An 18,937-nucleotide genomic window follows, 5' to 3' on the forward strand; every position below is an offset into this window, starting at 1 on the left:
ACAAACAACAGAAGAAAGCCGTAGTGGTAGATGTAGCGATCCCAAGTGACAGCAACATCAGAAAGAAGGAACATGAGAAGCTGGAGAAATACCAAGGGCTTAAAGAAGAGCTAGAAAAGATGTGGAAGGTGAAGGCAACAGTGGTCCCCGTGGTAATCGGCACCCTCGGGGCTGTGACCCCCAAACTGGGAGAGTGGCTCCAACAGATCCCAGGAACAACAACAGAGATCTCAGTCCAGAAGAGCGCAGTGCTAGGAACAGCTAAGATACTGCGAAGAACCCTCAAACTCCCAGGCCTCTGGTAGAGGACCCGAGATTGAGGAAGACACACACACCACCCATAGGGGTGAGACGGGAATTTATTTTTTTTATATATATATTATTTTTTTTGCTTTGAGAATGCTGATGGAGAAGTACAGAGAAGGCTAGAAGGAGCTGCATTGTGTCTTTGTAGATTTGGAAAAAGTGTATGACGGTGCCGAGAGAGGAGCTGTGGTTTTGTATGAGGAAGTGAGTTAGTCTGGACTGGCAGAGAAGTATGTTCGAGTGGTGGAGGACATGTATATGAGAGCTGTAAGACAGTGGTGAAGTGTGCTGTAGGGGTGACAGAGGAGTTCAAGGTGGAGGTGGGACTGCACCAAGGATCGGCTTTGAGCCCCTTCTTGTTTGCTGTGGTGATGGACAGGCTGACAGATGAGGTTAGACAGGAATCTACGTGGACCATAATGTTTGCAGATGACATTGTCATTGTCATGTAGTGAGAGCAGGGAGCAGGTGGAGGAAAATCTCAAGTAGAACAATGAGGTTACAGGGAGTAGAGGTGAAGAAGGTGGAGGATTTTAAGTACCTAGGGTCGACAGTCCAGAGAAACAGAGAGTGTGGAAAAGAAGTGAAGAGACGTATGCAAGCAGGTTGGAACAGGTGGAGGAAAGGTGTGTCAGGTGTGATGTGTGACAAAAGAGTGTCAGCAAGAATGAAAGGAAAGGTGGACAAGACAGTGGTGAGACCAGCAATGTTGTATGGTTTAGAGACAGTGGCACTGAGAAAAAGACAGGAGGCAGAGCTGGAGGTAGCAGAGCTGAAGATGTTGAGGTTCTCTCTGGGAGTGACGAGGATGGATAGGATCAGGAATGAGTACATCAGAGGGACGGCTCATGTTAGATGTTTTGGAGAAAAAGCCAGGGAAGCCAGATTGAGATGGTTTGGACATGTTCAGAGGAGGGACAGTGAATACATTGGTAAAAGGATGCTGAGGTTAGAGCTGCCAGGAAGGAGGCCTAGAGGAAGACCAAAGAGGAGGTTCTTGGATGTAGTGAAGGAGGACATGAGGATAGTTGGTGTGGGTGAGGAGGATACAGAGGATAGGGTTAAATGGAGGCAGATGATTTGCTGTGGCGACCCCTGAAGGGAGCAGCCAAAAGGAAACACACAAAACATAAAAGTGTAATACTCAGTTTGGGACGCACCATACTGAATGTCCCAGTTCTGATAATTTACAAATCACAGAGTTATAATAGGCTCAGGATTTTCTTGCTCTGCATTCTCTATAAGTTTATTAGTATCAACCACATCAGGCTGGGATCGTTGACCGTCAAAGTACAGCGGGTTGTCAAAGGTGGGTAAGGGACGAGGAGACTTCTTGTAGAGGAAGAATGCAACAGCTATCAGCATGGAAGTGATGGTAATAATCAGCACAACTATCAAACTTGTGTGGACACGACTGCGAAGAATGATTGTATGAGTTTCTGCAGAGATTCACAAAGTACAGTTTTAGTCAGGCACACTACTACTTTAAACATTGATTGTTTTTTTTTCTTTTCAGTCTTATTCTGCTAAATAATTTTCAATACCAAAAGAAGTCCTACATGTTCCGTGCATGTTGATATTGAAGATGTAATTCAAATACATCTTAAGGAAATAAAAAGATTTAACCTACCTTGGGTTGTTTTTGGGGATGGCATCACTGGTGGGAAGAGAGTGAAAATAAGCATATACCAAATCATTTTAAGGATTATAAATGTGAAATTTTATCATTTCCACATCCTGCAAGGTGTTACTTCTGTCTACTGTTGTGTTTCTAGTATTATTTTTACAGCAGCTAGAAAAATTAATTCAGTTGATTATCTGAAGATAAATGTTGAGTTTGAAGTAGCTGATTTTAAACCTTCAGGGTTTCTTCTGGGAGAATTATAGTATTAATACAACATATTTTAATAATAATAATACATTTTATTTCATGGCGTCTTTTAAAGTCTCAAGGTCACCTTACAGAGAGAAAAAAAAAGAAAAACATAGAGCATACAGCATGAAATACATAGAGTGCATTAAAACAACAATAACAGCAACACATAAACAGAGGGCCAAAATTTAAAGGCAAAGGTGTAGAGTATCTAAGAAGTGGACGATGTACAGTATAAAGTAGATTGAAACCCAGAGCACAGAGCAACAATATGAAACAAGCAGAGGGTAGTAGAACATCACAGGCTGGAGGTCAACAGATCAGAAGTTGAGAGAGTTAGGTGGAAAACGCTAGACAGAACAGATAAGTTTTGAGCGAAGATTTAAAAATTGATAAGTCCGGAGAAGACCGGATGCCATAAGGGAGAACGTTCCAAAGGCAGGGCGCAGTGTGGCCGAAGGATCTAGCGCCCATGGTGGCCAGGCACCCATGGTGGCCAGGAGAGTGGAACCAGAGGAGCGGAGAGTTCGAGGCGGAGAATATATATGTAGTAGATCAGTGATGTATGGTGGGGCTAGAGAGTGGAGGGCTTTGTAGGTGAGAAAGAGGTTTTTATAGTTTATACGGAAGGACACGGGGAAATTGAAGTTATATAATCACAAGTTATGACGTGGGTAACCAGATGTGACATCAGTTATTTCACATGCACTGTAGTAGTCAGTTTTTAGACAAATTAATTTGTCATTTACAATAACTAGTACTAGTAATTATCTCAGGGAGGGATGTCTCATTTTTGGGACAGCATGTATTTGAACTACATAGGTATCTTACCTTTTGGTGTTTCACAGATATATGGTCTGTCATGCCATCTCCGACCTGACCTCCACAGCCCATCAGAGGTCCCAATCTCTCCGTAGTCATAACTGGGCTCATCTGGAGCCCAGTTAGTGTAGTCCATCACCGTTTTATCCAGCCATCTCCAGGTCCCTACACAGCCAAAAAGAAACTAAATGAATGACTAACTATTTTAACTGTATTAGTTTTCCAAATAATTATTTTATATGATTATATGGCTGTAATTTGCCAAATGATCTTTTTTTTTGTTTAGGTAATTTTCATCAGCAAGAACATTAATGCTGTTATCTATTTGTTAAAATTAAAGACTTTTTCTTCAAAATTGTCTTCTCGTGCAGGGACAAAGGGTGTGATCATACCTTTATGAGTTTTATACAGGCCAATCCAGAAAGAGGTGTGAGTATCTTGAAACATTTCTGCATAGTTTTTTATGAATTGTTGCTCAGAAGGATCTTCAATGCTAACAAGCATTCCACCTTCATAAAAGCAAAGAATAGTTTGGTTGTATTATTCATGTGTTCCACACACCATAAGCTCAATCTGCACTTTATCTAAAATTGAAGAATCCAAACTTTCTCTGAATGCATTGTCTCTTACCATGCCTTGCACAGTTAGTTGCCGCATCTGCCCATTCAATTTCCTGAATGACAAACACATAACAGTGACCCTTAAATGGCAGCCAGGAATAACTCTCATGGATCTCGTCATTTGTTTCTTCAGGGCAAACTCCTGGGAAATTTGTTGACTCTGTTGGTGCCACATCTGTGAGCAGAGAGTGATGAAGTGATTAGCTTAATTCAAACTTCCTTCTTCCTGCACTGCAGTAAAACCTTCTTGATTGTTTCCAAAACCAGCTGTGATCCTGAATGAGGCCTGTGGTGAACTATCTGAGTGAACTCGCCGTTGGTCAGTAGTTGTATTTTGCCATTTTGAGCTGTAGTTTCTTGTTAATTGATCAGCCCAATGATTTTGAGATATCTGCAAAGAGCTAAAACCACCTTCGACAAATTATCTGTCTATATCTACCCTACACATTTGATTATTTAGATTTTTTTTGGTTATTGAAGAATTAGCTGTTCCTTCATTAGCTTAAGGAAACCATTTAAAAATCTGGTGCATGGTCTTAAGCTGAAAGGACTTTCTGAGCTCAGGGAAAATTTTTTTCATGGAGTGCTAAAAATAACCTTCTCTTTCTGAAGTTTTGACTCAGTATTATTCTTTTAAAGACATTCATGAGCACAGAATACTTGGCATTGGCCAATTACATTATAATTTTCAATATGCACTATAGTCCCCTAAAGATACATAGGTTTACATCAAAATCCATGAGCTGCATGTCACATTTCCTGTACATGAGTGTACCTGTAGACTGCATGCAAACACTGTTCATGGATTGATTGCAGAAAGCAGTTCTCCATTTTCCGTCTATATCCATGTACACACATGGTTGGTCCCTACTTGGTTCACCTTCAGCCCAGTTGGAAAACATCAGGTGCCAGCCATCAATATATCTAAAAGAACCTCCAGTCTGAAAGCATGGAAGGATGAAATACAATCACTTTTCATTGTTGTTTATTTATCTAGCCATAGAGATAGATTCTAACACTTGGTCAGTTGCCTTGTGAGGGTTTTATGCTACATCATATTCAGTAAATTAGTCATTTCTAATTAAATAGTATCTGATTTAAAATACTACTTATACACCCCCTCCGCTCAATTAGTGTTTCACATGAATGTTTGTTCTTCTCTATTGTTCACATTTGTCCTAAATCTGACATGTATGTACGAGATGATTTTGTGACACAGCTCATTTGGAAGCTTATGGTCCAAAACGCAACTTAGATAAACAAGACGCATCAAAAAGCAAGACACATTGAAAATTTGAAAATGAAATGTTTGTTTGTTACAAATATTACCATACTGATAGATATTTTCAGTGAGAGGGGAAGAGTAATATTAAATTTAAAAAATGTCCAATTATTCTTCAAAGCATAACATTTTTGCACATCCTAAAGCATGTCTGGAGCAGATCTTATAAGTTGGACTAGCCAGGAGTCTTGCACTACAGTCTTTCAAAATGGTTGTAACCTTGTACCTGCTCTTTGTTCAGTCCAAGCCACAGAGGAGCTTTGAGAGTCATAGCCAGCAGCTCAACATAGGCCTGTGTCCACTCATTTCGAAGACTAGCCAGGTTGGCTTTATCACCTTCACAGTGTCTTCTGGCATCATCCCAGGTCAGATTTTTAGTCACAAACTTGATGCTATCATTTCCCAGGGCTACATAGATGTTAGGGATTGTTGGGTCTGGTTTAGGCTGGATATTTGGATCTGTTGAGAACATGGCAAAAACCAAATCAGGATTAGGACTGGGAAATATAGAAAAATATCTGTCGCAATAATTTTGTTCAGTCAGTAACGATATTTATCACGATGTCAAGCTTAAAGGTTTTTTTTACTCCTGATATGTAAATATATGAGGTTCATTTTGATTTAAATATGATTTTCTTTTAACATGAAACACCTGTAATTTAAAAAATAGTTATATATAATAATAAGTATATTGTAAATCAGTATTCCGAACAGTCAAAAACCCAGTGTTACAGAACACACTAAATTTGGTCAACTCCAAACAAATAAAATCTTAATTTGTAAATCCTAAATCTACAAGTAAAATATTGAAGTGTTCACGATTTACAGAACAGAAACTAAAATAAGTAAACAAGGTCTGTTGCTATGCACCAAGTGTCACACATGTTTTGGACCACCAGTATTTGCTTGGGTCTGGACTTTAAATCTTTTAAATCATTTTAAAGGATGGAGGATAGAGGATGGCCCTGCTTTAGATGGTAAAAAAGGTTACTCTCTTCAAGCCACATGATTGGTTCAACGTGGCACTATTTTCATTGTCACTGACAGTTTGTGTTTTCTGTCAAAACATGGATGAATGAGTTCTGTCATTTTGTAATGTCTTATATTTCTACTGAAGAAAGGTTATATCTCAACAATTATTTTTATCGTTTTCCATTATTACAGAGATCATTGTTTATGTCAAAGTAACTGTACCTTAGATAGGGCTGGGCAATATAGAAAAATATCATTTTTGTACTTTAATTTTGCATGGATAACCCATTATTTGCAAATAATGTCTTTATATGATTGCTAACCATTTTCCAAACCATGTTAAAAAAAACGATGTTCACTCTACACTCTATGACATTGACTATGACTATGACATACACACTGATAATACTGGGAGCACAGTGGTGTTGTACACCAACAGCACATTAGGGCTTTAATGTAAGACACTGAACCTCAAATTTTAAAAGAAGACATTGATAAACTCACCAAGATCACGATGACAGACAAATCCATTGCTGTCATTGCAAGACTTAATCAACCATTTACCAATCCCAATTTTTGGACTGCTGGTCATCAAAACACAATCTTCCTAGTGAAAGACAGAGGAAAAGGCAAGATTTCAAAAATTTTTTCATTGTGAATTTAAAATTAAAAAGTAACAAAATGTGATTTGTTTGGTCTACATAATAATAAAAACTAGTACAACTTCAAAATCAATCTTGGAAACGTTACCTCATTCCATCTCTGATAAAAGCTCAATGGACGACGTCTTTGTTTCTAAATAGCAGAACCAAATTTTTTCAATAAAAATATTAACATGATTAATATCTGTGTGACCACTACTGACAAACTGTCAAATTATTGTTTACATGATTGGTATACTTACAGAATTACCCCAGTTGGTGTATCGCCTTGGTTTTCCATCGGTCCAGAAATATCCATCCTGTTTTATACTATTTAAACCAATCCACAGGTCTGTAGTTGCTACTTCTGCCATTTTAGTGATCAGAAATGCTGAAAATGCCAATGGCAGAAACTTTGTTTTTAAAAAAAAAAAAATCCTAATTTTGGCACATTCTCTCTTATATTCCCCAAACTTTAATTTATAGTATGTTGTTTGTTTTTTGAAGGTTACGAGTGTGGCACATTTCCCAGTACATAATTGATATCACTATTATCATTGTGAAAATTTACAGGAAAATAGTAGAACAAACCTTGCACTCGCCTGGTAGGAATAGACACTAAATTGCCTCCCATGGTTATGCACTGGCTCCTTGCGTCTTCCCAGGTCACCTTCCTGGTGCTGATACTGTAACACTGTAGTTAATAAATAAAGTAATGTTGTTTGATCTTAAGTTAAACACTAGCTTTCTTTTATTAATCTTCTTTTACTAATCTTCTAACCTTTGAGTCAAACTTTGTCCATTTCAGTGGACAGCCGCCTTTAGGAGGAACTGTGGGGGCTGCAGTGGTGTTAGTGGGTGGTGAGCGTCCTCGTTTACAAATGAACTGCTGCTCTTTGCCACAATTACAAGTTTGCCAGAAGCCTATGAGTACAGAATAGATACAACATCATATCTAGTACATCTTGTCTAGGTTTGGTACTTTGTTTGTCCTTCTCAGGTCATGGTTGCATGGGCTTCTTAAGATCACCTACCCATATAGTAAGTCATAACAACACAGGACTCATCAAAGACATTTGAATTAGGTTGATTTTCATCCCATCTTTGCAATGACAATGGGGTGCCATCCATCCACCTTGAAGCACACACAGTTCAATTTAATTAGAATGTGCAATCATCAACGGTAATTGCTTGACATTAGACCTTTTTAAGAATAATATTAATAAGCAATTAGGAATATTGTTGGTATTTTTATGGCAAATAAAGAAGACAGATTGCCAAATTATAGAATTGACAAAAATATAACGAGAAATTAAAAAAAAAAACATTTAAAAACAAGGTGAGTTGGGTGAGTGAAAGTGATGTTAACTACTCATTTGATTTTTTTTTTTTAAATGTATTTGTTTTTCTCTAAAATGTGAATATATTTTAGTGCCCCTTCTTGAACTTGTGGGCATTCACATAAATGTATCCAATCTGTGATTTGGAATGACTATTTAACCCCACCCTTCATATAAAAATTTAGCTGGCAGGCCCATGCCCACTTTTAATTGATCCTGTCTTGCTTTTAAAAAAAAAGGTCTGTGTTTCACTCAGAAATACTTCACATTGCTTCAGCTAAAGAAGCTCTGTGACAATAATCATTGAAAGCCCTAAAATAATAATCAGCAGACATTTTCTCTGTCCTTTAAATTACCATATTATATATAAGGACATTCACTGATACTCACCAAAATGAACCGTCAAGATCCACTGACAAACCTAAATAAAAGGACCCATAGGTTCTGGAAACCTGTAAAGGTATGCATACACACAAAGGGTTTGCGACTTGCTTTATAGTTAGTAAACTTTATTTCAATTTGTGCTTACTTTTTAGTAAACCAAAGACTACCCACCTGTTTCCATAAGAAGATATTTTCATCTTTACTGCTGATAGATACTAAGTCACCATGCCTCTTTTGACAGAACTGACGAGCCTCCTCCATAGCCATTGACAATCTATTAATAAAATACTGATTCCCTCTCCATTCAAGCCAACCATCTGGAGTGGTATTATATTCTGCAGACATTTTAAAGTAATCTTAATGTTAATGACGTTTTAAAATTCTTAAAAAAAATTTTATAATTGTCTGAAAAGTTAGAATATATAGAATTTTTTGTTTTTAGACTTCAGTAACAGTAATATCACTGGTCCTTACATAAACTCTTGTAAAAGTGGCCACTAAGGCCAAGGACCTTTTTTCCGTAGTGTAGTAGCCCGGTTAGTTCAATCATGAAATCAGAAATTAGCCATGTATTGTAAATCATCCATTGTTGACAATGTAAGCCAAGTATGACTTTAAAGCAGTCTGTTGGGTGGTGTATGTTTGATTATACAGTCTCAACCAACCTGGAGTGGTATCATTTGGAGGTGGTCTTGGTTCCACTCCTAGAAGCGGATAAAGTGTCAGTTTCATTCAAAAGAGACCTAGCACAGCAAATTACTTCCTGTCTAATCTTATACTGTGGGATAATGTAGCTCAGCAGTCTGTGTGTGGGAGTAGCATTAGCAGAATTTGTGTGTCTGTTTGAGCACAAATGTCAAGGCGGTATTAATTATGTGTTTATATGACTTGTGGCAAACTTTGAAGTGTAGAAGAAAGCACTAAACATGAAAGAGCATGCATACTAGTTAGTTACTAGTCAGTAGTTTTTCTCAACCCTACCTGCTTGGATTTGACACAGCCAGTCATTGTAACTCTCGCAGTTCATATCGTTCCAAGACCCATACTCATCTGAGTTATACATTCTGAATTCAGCACAAGACTCTGCATTATTAAAGTTGTTTGGCTCTCCTTCCTGCCAGTGCTGGAAGTTTAACTGTGAACAAAGAAAAAAATGCATTAGTTTATTGTAAATATTAATATATATACTGTATACAAATCAAGTTTCAATAATATGGATTATCAAATTAGTTGTAGAAGACACAACTAACCGGGGAGCCATCAGTCCATACATAACCACTGTTTAGATCAGGAATATGAAGTCCAATCCAGGCTTTTCCATGGCTGCAGTGCAAAACAATCATATTAATTATTTTATCCATAAAACTAAAACTTTATTTTAAAATGCTTAAACAAAAGCAGAATCTAATGTTACAGGTATCTGGTGATGTTCCATCTTAATATTCTTTTGCAAAAGCAGCTAAAATGAAGTTTCTGCATGTTGACACCATCTGGAGGCAAGGATCAACTGATGGGAACTCTGTTTTAAAGGTGCCAGATGTGTGACATTAATGCTTCAAATTAACTTCTATGTTTACGTTAAAATTGAGTAGCTCCTACCGTCGCACTAGTAGCTCAGCACTACTGTGGATGCTGAGGAGATCACCTCCAATGGCCCTGCAGTAATCCCGAGCCTCAAACCAGGTTTTCTCTTCAGAGCGAGGCCCTGTAAAAAACTTGAAGACAAGAAAATTAGCGCAGTTAAAGTAAATGATTTAGATATAATCTGATTGTAATATCATTAAAGCCACTCTGCCTAATTTATTTAACCACTCCTAATGCTTTTCCCCACCCTTTTCCCCTGCCATCCTGTCCTCTTTTCTCTAGCTATGTGAATTACGGATGCCTGGTTGTGACAAACTGTACAAAAGGCAACCTCTTGCCCAAAGCTATAGTTAGCTGACTAATGTAAATTTCGCAATTCATAAGAAGGTTCTGGTTACTATTAATGTGACACAAGACACCAACATTATACAAAGTTTAAAGTCCTAAGTTCTAAAATCATAACTTAGGTTGCTAATCTTATCTAAACAAATAAACACATCCACATCTGAATCAAATGAGAGTCCTATTATTCCTTTTAGCCCTCTCCATCTCTACCCTGTCCCATTTTCAATTGATTCATCAGGCATGTAAAATCTTATTTAATGCACCTTTAAACTTCTAGTAGTACCTTAAAGCAGGCATTTCGTGTTCCCACTCGGTTCCAACCATCTGCACATTTAGGAGGAGTTTGAGTTGGTGGTGGAACAGTTGCAACTGCCCCCTCTGCCTGGTGTTTGCAGATATATTTTTCCTTATTGGTACAGGGCAACACATCCCAGAGTCCAGCCAAAATCCCAGTTGTCATGGCAACACAGCCCTGTTGGTGACCTTGAGTTGTTGAGGGAGAAATGTAAATTGTGAAATTGCCATTTCAAATTACTATCTAAAGATGGCTTTCCTTAGTTGTCCAAACCTGGCATTAGGGAGTTCCAGTGTGTAAACTTCAAGAAGTCTGTATTGGTCCACACAAACTGATCAATGTTTTTCTGGTTAGACAGCCCAAGCCAGAAGTATTTCTCTGGTCTCAGCCCCACCAAGCTGATAAGGAATGCGTTATCCACCCTGGGAAGATTTACACAAGTCTGAAGCTCTGGCTGGCAGAATGATGTGAAATTTACAGCACAACTAACACACGTTAGCTGTGCTAACATGATATTTTCTTACCCGTTTGAAACATCAGCTAAGTAAGAGTCTAAGCTTTTACAGTCGCCTTTAGCTTCATCAAAAGTCTTTGTCTCAGTTCCTACAAAGTAGCAGTAGGAGCCGTGTCTTTTCCAACCCTGTAGCAAATTAAATACTGATTAAAACAGAGGAGTTTTGCTTTGAAATGCTAAATGCTATCTGTTTTGATACAAACACATGCACTTTGGTTTGGTTTGTAGTTCTCTAATATTTTTCAAACAAAAAGTAAAGTCATGCTGTTATTATTAGTTACTGTATTTTCTTGGCTATAAGTCACACCACAGTATAAGCTGCTTTTAGCAAAAACAACCTTGTTGAACCAAAAATAACGTGTAAGTCGCTTCGGGTATATAAGTCGAATTTTTGATTATTCTAAGTATAGTCTAAAATAGCCTATGAAAAACATAGGCTAGACATAACAACAAGCGGAAGTCATATCAGGAGTGCTAAGAGTGCCATGTAACGCTAGTGACTACTTGACAAAATGACTGTAAATATACAGGTATAAGTTTCTTTGCTGTATAAGTCGCCAGACAAACCCTGGGATGTGAAAAAAATGTGTGACTTATAGTCCGGAAAATAAGGTATTTATATGCATGTACGTAAAGTCTACACTGTATGGATCTGCAAAGGAGAGAAGACTTACAGCTGAATGATCCAGCTACTTCTCAATGTTTTTGTGTGGGTCTTAACAATACACCCTGATCACATGGTGAATATCTGATACTTTTTTCTGAGATACAAAGTAAACTTTACTCACAGCTTTGCAGCCTTGGTTCAGTTCTACTTCGTGTTCAGTGCGTTCAGTTTCACTCTGCTTCATACAGATGAAGCCATGTTGCTCATCACATGAGCGATCTTCCCAGTTCCCCTTCTGACAAGAAAAAAAAAACACTAACACTAGATGTGTGGATTGGATGTAGCAGATATCTACACATCCCTTATTCAGTACTTTTTTATTTTTCTATATGTTGGTAAACACAAGAAATAAAAAAACATCATGAAAGGAAACAATGACCTTGACCGTATCTATTCCAAAAGTTTAGTTGTACTTTAGTAGTTAGTATGCACAAGTCAAGGTCAACTCTGGACATATGACTTTTAAGAGATGCACAAATGTTTAAATTTTGGAGTTTTTTTTCTTATGTTTTTCTTGTTTTATGCAGTTTTTTTTTTTTTTGGCAGGATTTAATTAAGAATTGGCACAACCAGAATGCTAGCTGGCACTTACACTTATCCAGATACATGTATTTATAGATGTATGTATTGACAGATATATGTGCTGCATTTTATGTACATGGAGCTTCTTACCTCTTGGCTGATGAGAACACAGTCATCTTCTTCTGCAGTAGCGGAAACAGAAGGTTTCCCATACTGCCAGCTGGTGAAACCAACAGTAGATTGGTCACTCCAGTCAAACAGGCCTTCTATCTTCCTGTCATTCAGTCCAATCCAGAGTTCATCACTGGATGCTGCAGAGACAGGACAGTGAAGTCTGTGCCTAAGATAAACCAGCGGCTAAGATTTCACTGAGAGTAATGGAGTTATTAGTACCAGCGCTGGGGAAAAATGGCAAATGGCATCATCGTCTTGTCCTGATACAGTCCACACTCAAAGTAGTTTGATGCTTTTTTTTTTTGTTTTTTTTGTTTTTCAGACTCAAATTCATTAAGTAAAAAAAAAAAACAAAAAAAACTTAATTCTATATTTATGTGTCTATTTTTAATGTGAGTTGGGTTAGTTGGAGTTATAGTCCTTTTAACATAAAATGATCAAAGTTTGAGCAGCAGGCGTGACCAGACACTGTATTTTCTATGGTGATGCTCTCCCAGGCCTTCAGTGCAGGTATTTTTAACTCTTCTATCTAGTGATTGACTGGGCCAGTTAAGGATATTCTGCCATTAGCTGTTCCCTTCTTTCTGCACTTTTTCTTACTATTGTTTTAATAAAGGTTAATTTTTTTTTGTCTTGTCGATCCACAGAACTTTGATCTAGAACTCCAGCAATGTATTTTCATATGGTTTAGTCTCATGGTGAATCCTCTGAGGTTAAGGACATAAAGTCTTTTGATTTTTGTCAGTGATCATTCTGCAAAACATTCCTGACTTGGTAGGCGGTAGTAAACAGGGTTTTTCTTTACCATGCAAATTTAGATCCATGACAACCAGAAAACCTCCAGAAACACCAAACTGCTCAAGAAAAAAATGAACCCTGTTTCCAATTATTTTTGAACCACTAAATCTTTGGTCAAATGAGGCAAAAGGGCAGTCCCTTCTATATTGTTCTAAACCTATTGAAATTATAGATGTCCTTTGCTAATTATATATTTCCCAATGGGATATGTGAGTGACCTCCTTGCACTTCTCCAGTTTACAGCTATTTTAAGTCTTTGTAAATGTGCACTCTCTCTCCGCCATCACATACCATAGCCAAGTTGAGAAATGACAAAGCTTTGGTCTTCCACATTGCGAATGCTCACTAGGTCCCCATGTTCTTTGCGGCACTCTTTCTGAGCATCAGTCCATTTTTTAGGGGTACGCAGAAGGTAGAAGCAGTGGCCATTGTAGGGAATCCAAGGGCTTGAACAAAATCCTTCCTCAACTGCTTATGGAAAGAGCAAAACTTTATGTGGTTGGATGACTGATATACAATGTGTGTGTCATATGAATTTTAGAGTAACAATAGAGTTGACCATCTTGCAGTACTTTGTGGGGGAGCTGGTGGGGCCCCATCTTTATAGCAGATGTAGCCCATTTTCTTGTTGCATGTTGAACTTTGCCAGGTGTGCTGTCCAGCAGACTCAAGAAATGCACAGTTGTGTCCTGGATTAGGAAGTGGATGTCCTAAAACAAGATGACAATTTAACTTGAGAATGCAGCTTTACTAGTGCAGATCCACACACTTTTATATGAATAAAATGCTGCATTTATGCTATGGTTTTAACTCGCTATGGACAAAGACAGCTTTATTTTCATGTAGCTGAAATAATTTGATATCGCACTTTTGGTCTTCATCAGCTCCTGAGGGATATTATCTCTCTCTTTAGCATCTAATTTCTCCATTACATTCAACAGCTAGTGACTAATCTGTGTCTGAAAAAGATGTTATGACATTTGTGACAGTAAATCAAACCAGGAAATTTTCAGGCCATAAAACCAAACAGTGAAGTGATGCTATAATACTGCAACTAGCCCAGGTGGAACTACAGGTGATTCTCTGTGGGTTCATCACAAGGTGACCCCTCCAAGTAGTAAAGTGATCTGTTGCTAATACAAAGAAATTTATGTTTTCAATAAATCTCTCTAATTTCCTTCGAAAATTCCAGCAAATACTTACATATTTACAATATGGAGTTAAAACTTACCAGTATTCCATCTCAGGTAACGGAAAGGCTTCCCATTTGTCCACTGCCATCCATGTTCTGGGTCCAGAACCGTCCCAATCCAAAGTTTCTTTTTCCCTGCTCCCATTAAAGCTTTGTGTTTGTTTTTGTGTGGTTGAGAGGGACGAAAGGGAAAAGAAAGAGTAAAGAAAGTGTTCCTCTTTTTGACACAGTTTCATTGCTTACTAACAAGTCTGCAAAAATACAGTAATCACGCAAGTATAAAGTAACCTAAATATACCTCAAATTCTTACATTGCAATTTATGTCCCAAATGAGTGCCAGGCTTCAAAATATTTTTTGTTGAATTTATTAGAAATAAATAGTACATGCAATAATGTAATGGTGAATAAATGAGTAATTTGACTTTTGAGACCTACAGATTTGCAAGTACAGAGGTGTCCATGGAAATGAACTGTACAATCTCTACTTAATGCCAGCTGTCACAATGATCCTCTATTAATCTGTCAGTACTAGCAAACACCCACCAGGTGGCACCTTACCTGAGATGTAAGCTTGGTCATTGGGGTCGGTGATGCTGACCAGGAAGGCACTCTGCTGTTTGCAGCTGGCTTCAGCCTGGTGCCAAGTTAGAGCTGACTGTGTGTTGACCTGGTAATATGCTCCTGTTACAAGGTTTTTGGACCAGTGTTCTGTGGCTGAGCATTGATACAGAGAAATTTAAAATTTTCTTTGTCATTCAAACATTTGAATCTATTATTCTAAACAAAAGTAGTATGTATTTTGCACTACACAATGATAGCTCACAGTCACAGCAGCTTCAAATCTCATGTGTGCTGTGGAGCCAAATTAAGCTGCCTAAAAATGCATATAACCTGTACAAGAAAACACTCTTGTAGTGAGGTTTTAATTTTAAAAACAGGACTCACAGGATGTTGGGCAGTATCCCCACAGTTCATGCTCATATTTTGTTTCAACTGCACACCAAAGACGTTTTGTTGAGGAATCAGTAATAGTGCAGTCTCCATACCACCGTTCTTTATACATGAAGGGAAACATGCAGATCTTTCCAAATGCATTTCCTTCGAGGGTGTAAAGTTCTAAAAGGGGGAAAAACATTTCAATGAAATCTTTTTAAACTGGACTGTTGAAAATTATTTATTCTGGAGAGATGTGTCATTTTGCCAAACTTTTTTAGGAAAGAGCTGACGTTTGGTTTGTTGCATTTTACTACACTACAAATTCACAGCAGGCTTGCACAGCTAAAATAATGTGAAGAGCAAATCAGTTCATCATTTTAAATGTTAATACTTTACCAGACAAACAATACATGTTTGCTACATCCCAATAAAAAGTCAGTTAAAACCTGCTGATCCACAGCAGGGTCTTAAAGTAGCCAAGCAATATGGGAAGTGAGCCAAGGTTTCTCTCAACACAGTAAAGTCTAATTTACTTCAGCATTCTGTTTTTTCTACTACACACTTTAAAGCAGAAATTTTGTACTTTACCTCTGTATGTTCGTGAACAAGCACCACTGGATGTTCCTGTGATTGTCAGGTGATTATTTGGCCCAACAGTTTTAGAAAGAGCTACAGTTTCATCAGATTTGACTTCAATGTACAGCTCCTGGCCTTTAAGAGCAAGCAGTGTTTGATTCCTGCATTCCCACTTTTGGAGGTCAGACTTGTCATCACAGTCATAGAGGCTCACTTCACTCCCCACACTTTTGCCCTGGACTCCCAGGCATTTTCTGGTTGAGGTAGCAAAAAGCCGTTCACCAGTTGTCCAGCGCATGTCATTGCAGCGGCTAGATCTTTTCAGCAAACAAAAGCCAGTGGCCTTGTTAATTAGTGAGAATGAGCCATCTGCAGAGAGAAATGTAAAATAAAGTCTCAGTAATTCTACACAGAGTTATAGCTTGAACAACCTAAAGTGCATACTGAAATGTTCCTTCTGACATATTACAATAACTGATTTTTTAACTTCATAAAAATGTTTGTTGATAGCAAACCTTTAATTTTGGAAGACAGCATTTTGCACTAATCTTTGTTTTTCTACTTCAGCTTCTCTCTTGAAAACATTGTTTCCTGTTCAGCTGTGACAGATGAACTCTGAGCATCCTTAAAACATTGGATGCCGCCAGCAGAGTCTGTCACTGCAGTAGTGTCACTTCTTTATTTAGCCCAAATCTGCACTTTTTAAAGCTAAGGACAAGGTGTATATTTGACATGTCCTTACAGGAATTAACTTTTCATCATACAGTTAACATATTCAGTCTTTGCAGTATTTTTAATATCTTCCTGACTCTCAGAAGTTAAATTAAAATCTAATCCAGTCCAACAAATATTTGAATTAAGAAATCTTGTGTGCATACTGTACCATTTGCTGTTGAACACTCGGATGTTGGGATGAGGAGCACAAAAACTGCCAGAGTTATCCTTGGGGTCAGCATTCTTCTGATAAGTCTCAGAGTTGTAGCCATTGTCTATGCATTGCAAGCAGAGAACTTATGAGGATGACTTTGAAAAGGAGGGAATCTTAATAGCAGTGACACTCACTTTTTTCCTTCTTTACATTGAGTAAGTGTCATGTTTCAGATGGGCACATTTCAACATTGTGCCACTGGTATAAAGGGGGGTTGGGAGGGAAGTAGGGACAACTTACACATACATGCTTCCTCACACGGATGTCACACTACAGAATTGAGTGGCCCCTTCCACTTTCTGTCCTGGAAAAAAAAGTGATTTGTAAGAGATTCGTCCTAAACATGACTCATCAGGATCAGTGGTGCAGACATGCATCAATTCTCATTCTCTTTGATGCACATTAGCTGCCACTGATGTCTGAAAGGACTCAGGACCTGCTCATTAGCAAGTGCAATTATTATTTATTTTTTATTTGTTCATAGGTTTTGAATTTGAACCCACACCTCTTTGTTACTACTAAATTATCAGGCAACCATAGCAACAACCAAAAAAATCACTGAATTCTGCTTTGCACAATAAACTGACCTTTCCTTGAACTTATTACATATTTTAACAAAAATACCAGAAACTATCCTAAAGAATTGTGGAGCAACTTTGATCAATATAAGCAACCACCTAGAAAGAAATTAGCAATAAACTAGTGAGTTTTGCTTAGTCTGTTTTTTTTTTTTTTTTTTGTTTTTTTTTTTGTGTTTATTTTTCAACTTTTTTCTTCTTTACAATTTACATTTTTACTTTCTACTTTTTCTTTAGGATTGAATTCATTGATTGATTATGTTGCAAAAGGGAATAAAAGTCACAAATTCACTTTATACTAGCAATGTTATGATAGATGCAAAGAGGCCCAAAATTTACTGTGCAGCTGTTAGACTAAAGTGATATAACACAGTTGCTGATGAAGAGAACATTTTGTGCATCCTGAATGTAGCAACACGGTATCCTGTTTTAGGGTGGGGGCGTTCATATGTTGAAGCTCGCACCTCCACAATTCCTTAACATTTATCATAGCATTTTGCATTTTCACTTCCTCTTTGATATTCTGCTTTTTGTGTTGGGGGACTGCGCTAAAACATAAACCTCTGTCACTGCAGTGACCGATTTTCTAAAGCCTGCATGCACAACTAGTAGAACTTGTAATTTTCATACTAGTGTAGTTTCAAATGATGATCTCCAAACATGTTTATTTGGGAAACAAACTACAAACTGAGGCAAAAACTGAAAATTGGAAATCTCAAACACAGAGACTATCATGGATCAACCCATAACTGGTCACAACCCAGCTTAAACCTGGACAGTGAACTTAATGAGAAATTAAACTGAAGACAAGCCAAAAAAAATAAACCTGTGTAGTAGTTTTGGAGGGAGTCTGACCAGGCAAAACAAATTCACCTCAATGATTACTAACTGAGATGCAAAAAATTTATTTGGAAAGTTTCTCAAAAAAAAGTGACAGCTCACAAAAAGAAGGGTTAGGTGATGAAAAAAAAAATGCAAATAATCCATAATGAGAAAATGTGTGGGTATGCTCCAAGACCTGACTGGTGTAGGCCTAATTGGTGAGGTGTTAACTCCATTTCACATTTGGCTCACAACTAGTGTTGCTTTGTACTGCCTTGAATTGATGGCAGCACTGTACACAATATAAACTAATAAACTCACATTATACATGACTTATAGTGACTGAATACAAATTGAAATGCCTCTATTTTGTCTCACTTCACTGACTGAATTAGTTATGTCTGAAAAGCAAACAAACCTTTGTTCTGCCATTTTGATAGTTTGCTGTTTGTAAAATGATGTCACTGCCAGTTTCATTGGCCAGATGTCTGCACACCTAACATGTGTGGCCTGACACCTGTGATAGATATCATTTAGAGTGGTTTGGAGTTTTTTTGTGTGTGTTAAGGCTGCCTTCAAAAGTCCTTACTTTACGACTATAGACATTTATTTTACAGCTGGTAAAATGAACACTGAGCGTGTGCAGTATCAAATTTTCTCCCAGTTGAAAAGTCAGAGAGGATCCATTAAGGCTTGGTCATGACAACATATGGTTCACAGGAAGAGCCAATTTGATATGACAGTGATTTCTGTTAAATCTTTATA

At 37.7% G+C, this 18,937-nt stretch overlaps 1 protein-coding gene across 2 annotated transcripts; it reads right to left on the reverse strand.

Annotated features, from left to right (window-relative positions):
* Positions 1 to 1,316: 1,316 nt before the first annotated feature.
* LOC113134140 (macrophage mannose receptor 1-like) lies at positions 1,317 to 16,966 on the reverse strand. Of its 2 annotated transcripts, none has more exons than XM_026313378.1 (31): positions 16,728 to 16,966; positions 15,857 to 16,213; positions 15,278 to 15,448; positions 14,891 to 15,046; positions 14,371 to 14,481; positions 13,712 to 13,849; positions 13,431 to 13,607; positions 12,318 to 12,478; positions 11,767 to 11,880; positions 10,989 to 11,104; positions 10,738 to 10,886; positions 10,453 to 10,652; positions 9,840 to 9,955; positions 9,491 to 9,563; positions 9,222 to 9,375; positions 8,906 to 8,944; positions 8,412 to 8,575; positions 8,247 to 8,308; positions 7,551 to 7,651; positions 7,298 to 7,440; positions 7,108 to 7,210; positions 6,780 to 6,907; positions 6,626 to 6,670; positions 6,380 to 6,482; positions 5,130 to 5,362; positions 4,397 to 4,562; positions 3,632 to 3,796; positions 3,394 to 3,510; positions 3,011 to 3,166; positions 1,937 to 1,963; positions 1,317 to 1,745 (listed from the first exon to the last, which is right to left on the reverse strand). In XM_026313378.1, exons 1-31 carry the CDS (start codon positions 16,828 to 16,830, stop codon positions 1,501 to 1,503), a joined length of 4,293 nt encoding a protein of 1,430 aa, XP_026169163.1. In that variant the 5' UTR covers positions 16,831 to 16,966; the 3' UTR covers positions 1,317 to 1,500. The 2 variants fall into 2 exon arrangements, with proteins under 2 accessions (XP_026169163.1, XP_026169162.1); XM_026313377.2 differs by having other exon boundaries at positions 13,431 to 13,610.
* Positions 16,967 to 18,937: the final 1,971 nt, after the last annotated feature.

Source organism: Mastacembelus armatus, chromosome 17 (assembly GCF_900324485.2).
Source record: "Mastacembelus armatus chromosome 17, fMasArm1.2, whole genome shotgun sequence".
Taxonomy (NCBI): Eukaryota; Metazoa; Chordata; class Actinopteri; order Synbranchiformes; family Mastacembelidae; genus Mastacembelus; species Mastacembelus armatus.

Bases quoted from the DNA above. Each gene is read 5' to 3' on its own strand.
- LOC113134140 (XM_026313377.2), bottom strand. From the start codon at position 16,830: ATGGCTACAACTCTGAGACTTATCAGAAGAATGCTGACCCCAAGGATA. The intron at 8,309-8,411 runs GTGGGTAGTCTT...ATACCTTTACAG, and splicing joins ATATCTTCTTATGGAAACAG to GTTTCCAGAACCTATGGGTC. The intron at 4,563-5,129 runs GTACAAGGTTAC...CCATGCTTTCAG, and splicing joins TTGGACTGAACAAAGAGCAG to ACTGGAGGTTCTTTTAGATA.